Below are 5,740 nucleotides of genomic sequence, written 5' to 3' on the forward strand. Positions count from 1 at the left end.
GCTTGAACTTCTGCTAGATGAAGCAGAGGCAGCCTGGGATCAGGGCTCCTGCCCCCTTCTGCTGAGCTACTCCAGGTGAATCAGATGAGGATTGGCAAATTCCGTTCATTCCCTCTGAAGCACCTGGCACTGGGCACTCTCAGAAGACAGGCTACTGGGCTACATGGACCATTAGTTTTACCCAGTATGGCCATTTAGCAGTGCCCGTTAAGTGACTTGCCCTAATATGTGAGAACATATTTGTTTTAGAGATGACTGGGAAACAATTGACAAGGGGAGGGGAAGACAGGAGCAAATGAAAGGGGCAGGGCCATGGGGAGAAGACAGAAGAGATGAGGCAAGGTTACAATTTCAGGGATCCAGCTACCAGCAATTAGAAAGGTGGCAACCCAGTGTAGTGTGCATAGACTGACTCCCCAGTTCATCACATTGACACAGCACAGTCAGGACAGGGAAGGGTTCAGTGTCTCTCTGTCTGTCCAGTAAGTGATTCAGGGAAGAGGCCCCAGCACCATGCACCAGCCAGCTCTGCACAGAGCTCAGTCTGAGAGCCAGAGCATAAGGAGAAAACATTTAGGTCCCTTTATGAGTAAGGAGCTGGAGCAGCCTGCCCCGGATCTGTTTGGTTCTCAACCCGTAGATGATGGGGTGTAGCACGGGGGGCACCACCAGGTACACACTGGCAATGAGAACACGTAAATGCAGTGGCACATTGAGACCAAACCGCTGCGTGAGGGCGGAGAAGAAATCTGGGATGTACAAAGCTGAGATGGCACAAAGATGAGAGATGCAAGTCCGAAAAGTTTTGAGCCGGGCATCCTTCGTGGGAAGGCGGAAGATGGCCCGGAGGATCAGAGTATAGGACACGGCAATAAAAAACACATCCATTCCTATCACAGAAAAAAGATCAAACAGGCCATAGTAACTACTGATGCGAATGTCAGCGCAGGCCAGCTTCACCACGGCTATATGCACACAATAGGAGTGGGGAATGATGTTGGTTCTGCAATATGGCCACAGCCTTGCCAATAAGGGATAGGGTAATGCGAGTATGCCATTGCGCAACACCACGGACAGGCCTATCTTGGCCACAACAGAGTTTGTTAGGGTCATGGAATATCTCAGAGGATTGCAGATGGCCATGTAGCGATCAAAAGCCATGGCAACAAGGATTCCAGACTCCATCTCTGAGAAGCAGTGAATGAAGTACATTTGGGTGAGACAGGCACTGAAACTGATCTCCCTGGAATTGAACCAGAAGATGCTCAGCATTTTCGGCAGGGTGGATGTGGACATGACCAGGTCGGTGACGGCCAGCATGCAGAGGAAATAGAACATGGGTCCGTGGAGGCTCGGCTCCCTCTTCACGATGAACAGGATGGTGAAGTTCCCCAACACGGCTATGGCGTACATTGCACAGAAGGGGATGGAGATCCAGAAATGGGCTGCCTCTAGGCCAGGAATGCCAAGTAGGATGAAGGTGGAGGGGTTGGTGAAGTTGGTTCTGTTGGAATCTGACATGGAGTAGGGGAGAAGGTGTCCAACTCTGATGCATAAGGGTTTCTCCTGCATATACTGTATGTTCCCCTGACTTTCTGTGTGTTCCCAGGGTCTTAAGTGATGGTCGCAGTACAAATGCCTGATTGGAGAGACAATGTTAATATGAGACACGATATGCACTAGTGGAGACTGTTCTCATGGGAGAAAGAATCTGATCACTCTTCATACACTGAAAAATTGCTTTTTTTTTATAAATCATAGACAATAACTGTGAACAATGACCCTACTAAATCCAATTCCATATTTTGTGGTGCTCCCTGTGTTAATAATTCCTACATATTGTGGTGGGGGAACCTTAAGAGGCCCCAGCAGGAGACACAAGTGTGGATAGTGGTTATCCATCATTGCTCCTTAATGCAATGAGAGTCAGGATAGGGAGTCAATTCTGTAGCGAGTTTCCCATTTATCCAGTTGCTTGAAATCTGAGAGTGAAAAAAAACAAACTTTTAGGAAGACATGTGCTGGGAGAAACATCCCAACCAGAAAATACTTCATGGAAAAGACCTGGGCCCCATTGATAACAGCTGAAGAGAAACACCTGCTCATTCGCAGCAATGGACAAAACAAAAGAAATGTTCAGATCACTAAGATATGGGATGGAGAATAACATGTTTGGGAATGTGTTCAGTTTTGGTCACCGAGTTTCTATTAAGGATATAGCACATATAAAAGGGATTTCCAAGACAGGCTCTGAGAATGGGGGAGGCTGCTATATGCAAACATATAGAAAAGTCTGTGACTCTTTACTTTACCCAAGTGACAAAGAAGGGAGCATATGATATAGGAGAGGAAAACAAAAAATGAAACTGAAATACATTCAAATGGCCAGTTCCCAACCACTACTATCTATAGACACTTAAAACTCCAAAAGGACTATTTCCCAAAAGCTGAGCAAAATTGTCAGCAAAACTGGGATGAAAAATTTAGACAGAAAAATATGAATGAAAATTGGTAATTCTTTGATAACAGTTTATTAGATAGTGGAAAAATTATGATTCCATAATTAACAAAGTGAACAACTTTGGGTAAAAACACATTTCAGTGGCAAAGTGACGGCAGAAATTGGGGCAGGGAAGCAATATGTAAAAAATAGGAAAAGTGGAAAATAGATAGCCAAGAATAGAAATTGGAAGTTATGATAGTTGATAAGGAACATTAAGACATCTGGGAAAACTCCTTGTTTGGCAGGGCTATGGATCAAAAAAAGGAAGTTATTAAGTATGTTAACTACATGAGAAATCGTAGAAAAATTTTATGTCAATTCCTGTGTTAAATGTAAAGTATTAAAAAATAAAGGGAAAGGGATTTTTTGTTTGTTTGTTTGTTTTGTTATAAAAGAATTGACAAGGTTAAGAAACAATGGGAGAGCTGGTATGGGATTAGTTCAAAAAGTTATGCCTGTCACCAACAAGGTTTATGCAAACCAGGTCTTGTCAAATAATCCTGATTTCATCCTTTTATGAGAGTACACATTGTTTGATCAAGGGAAGTACGCAGATGAAGCACACCTTGATTTCTCAGAGGCATTTGATTCAGTAGGGGAAAATATTGAGTTAAAAAAATTAACACCCTAAAGTATCAGTTGGGAGCATGTAAAATGGACTGGAAACTGGCTAACTGATGGATCTCAGAAAGCTGTTGTCATTAGGCCTTCGTCAGTAAATGGGGCTGTTTGTAGTGGGGTTCTGTAGGGATAAGTTTTAGGCCCAATGCTATTCAATATCTTAATCAATGATCTGGAAGGAAATAGAAAATGTGCGGATGACCCAAAGGTTGGCAGAGTGGATACAAGGAGGAGCCCAGGGCAGGCACATCAAGTGATATGGAGCATTCACAAGAGGAGCCCATGCAAACAAACTGTTTTAATACAGTCAAATGGAAAATTATCCTCTCAGAACAGGGCATGTAGGCCAGACCCACACACTACAGCACTGTATTATGCAACACAAGGACACTGAAAAGGATTTAGGGGTCATTGTGGACAACCAAATCTTCATGCACTTGCATCTGAAGAAGTGGGTATTCACCCACAAAAGCTCATGCTGCAAAACGTCTGTTAGTCTATAAGGTGCCACAGGATTCTTTGCTGCTTCAACCAAATCATTGTGAGCTCCCAGTGTGACGCTGTAGTATAAAGGGATGATGTGGATAAACAGGGGAGTGGTGAGTTGGAGCAGGGGAAGGATTTTACCTCTGCACATGGAATTGGTGAAACAAACTGCATCCAGTTCTGGGGCCCACATTTGAAAAAAAAGATGTTGAATGAGGGGGCAGAAAAGGGCCACCAAAGAGCCACTTGGAGAGGGGGCAGAAAAGAGACACAAAAATGATTGGTGGATAGAGAAAGAGCCGGGCCTTTAGACTTGAAGGTGTGTATCTCTCTAACTTATCAAAAGGTTGATCAAGCGGAGACTTTCACGGGGAGAAAATCATGGGTTATAATGGGCTCTGCAATCGACCAGAGAAAGGCAAGACCAAAGCACTGGAAGTTGAAGCCAGGCAAATTCCAGCTAGAAATTAGGGCCAAATATTTAACACTGAGGGTGATTAACCACTTGGACACACTGAGAAGGGACGTGTTGGATTCTCCCATTCCCCATGTTGGCAGATCCAGACTGGGTGTTGTTTTCTAGAAGATCTGCTTGAAGGGCTGTTTACACTTAAAATGCTACAGCGGTGCTGCCATAGCGCTTCAATACTTACACAGAGGAAGGGTTCTCCCCTCAGCACAGGTCATCCCCGAGAGGTGGTAACTAGGTCGATGGAAGAATTCATCTCATGCTGTCTACACCAGGGCACAGATTATCCAACACATTCTTGGAATGTATTGGAGACAATTTTTTGTTCCAGAAGCTGGAGAAAGCTACTAGGAGAGAGGCTGTTCTAGACTTGATTTTGACAAAGGTGGAGGAACTGGTTGAGAATTTGAAAGTGGAAGGCAGTTTAGGGGAAAGTGATCATGAAATGATAGAGTTCATGATTCTAAGGAATGGTAGGAGGGAGCAAAGCAAAATAAAGACAATAGATTTCAAGAAGGCAGATTTTAGCAAACTCAGGATCTTGGTAGCATGGGAAGCAAATCTAAGGGAAAAAACAATAGAAGACAGCTGGCAGTTTCTCAGAGACATTATTAAGGGCACAAGAGCAAACTATCCCCCTGCAGGAAAGATAGGATGTATGGCAAGAGACCACAATTGCTTAACTAGGAGATCTTGAATGATCTAAAAACAAAAAAGGGCCTAGCTGAATTGTTTTTTGAAAGTTTTAGGCATAACAGTTCAGCCAACTTCTCGAATGCAGCTAGGAGAAAGTATGTTTACCCATGTTGAAAAATTGTTCTAGTGAGGAGCCCTAGCACCTCTAATCTTTCCAGGAGATAAAAGTCAGGTAACAGCCCCTGTCCCCCTGCCCTATTAACAAACATATTCCTGAAATGCAAGAGGAGAGGATGACAGTATATGTGTCTGGGGGAAGGATAGCTCAATGGTTTCAGCTTTAGCCCCCTAAACACAGGGTCATAAGCTCCATCCTTGAGGGGGCCATTTGGGGCAAAAAATCTGTCCAGGGATTGGTCTTACTTTGATCAAAGGAATGGACTAGATGGTCTCCTGTGATCCCTTCCAACCCTGAGATTCTATAAGCACACAGCTGGCTCCTGAGGTTGCTGCCCAAAGGGAAGTTTTGCCTCACTGGGGCCTGGGCAAAGTACATGGTCTGCAGAATTTGCCTTTGTATTGCACAACTACTAACATCTTTCATCCTGAAGGATTCACTGTGCCACTGAAATGCACCACCTGGGGCTGGAGTCCATCAGGCAGGATGAACAGAGGTGCACAGAAAAGAGTGACATTTTGACCAGTGATTCTTTGGCAAACTCATCAGTTATGGCAAGAACCCTGGGATGTGTCATGGTTGTGAAGAGCAGAAAGGACCACAGACTTACTCTCTATCCCTCCATACCCATGTTGCACTGGGTTTGTCGAGCAGATGAGCTCCTCAGCAAGAGATGGGTACCTCTGAATTCTGAGATGGAAGCGTCTTCTCTGGGAATCCCCCTCAGGTAGCCGTGTCCCACACCTCTCTCACCCCAGCATCTGCAGCAGCATCCCACACCGAGAGCCAACACAGGGGTGTGCACAGTTTATAATGTAGCTCTGTGTAATCCCAGTGGGGTTCGCTC

The 5,740-nt window shown here is 44.6% G+C and overlaps 1 protein-coding gene across 1 annotated transcript; it reads right to left on the bottom strand.

Moving 5' to 3' along the window:
* Positions 1-573: 573 nt before the first annotated feature.
* Positions 574-1,521, bottom strand: LOC123374733 (olfactory receptor 52E4-like). The gene has a single exon (XM_045024968.1). It carries the CDS (start codon positions 1,519-1,521, stop codon positions 574-576), a length of 948 nt encoding a protein of 315 aa, XP_044880903.1.
* Positions 1,522-5,740: the final 4,219 nt, after the last annotated feature.

Source organism: Mauremys mutica, chromosome 1 (assembly GCF_020497125.1).
Source record: "Mauremys mutica isolate MM-2020 ecotype Southern chromosome 1, ASM2049712v1, whole genome shotgun sequence".
NCBI classification, from domain to species: domain Eukaryota; kingdom Metazoa; phylum Chordata; order Testudines; family Geoemydidae; genus Mauremys; species Mauremys mutica.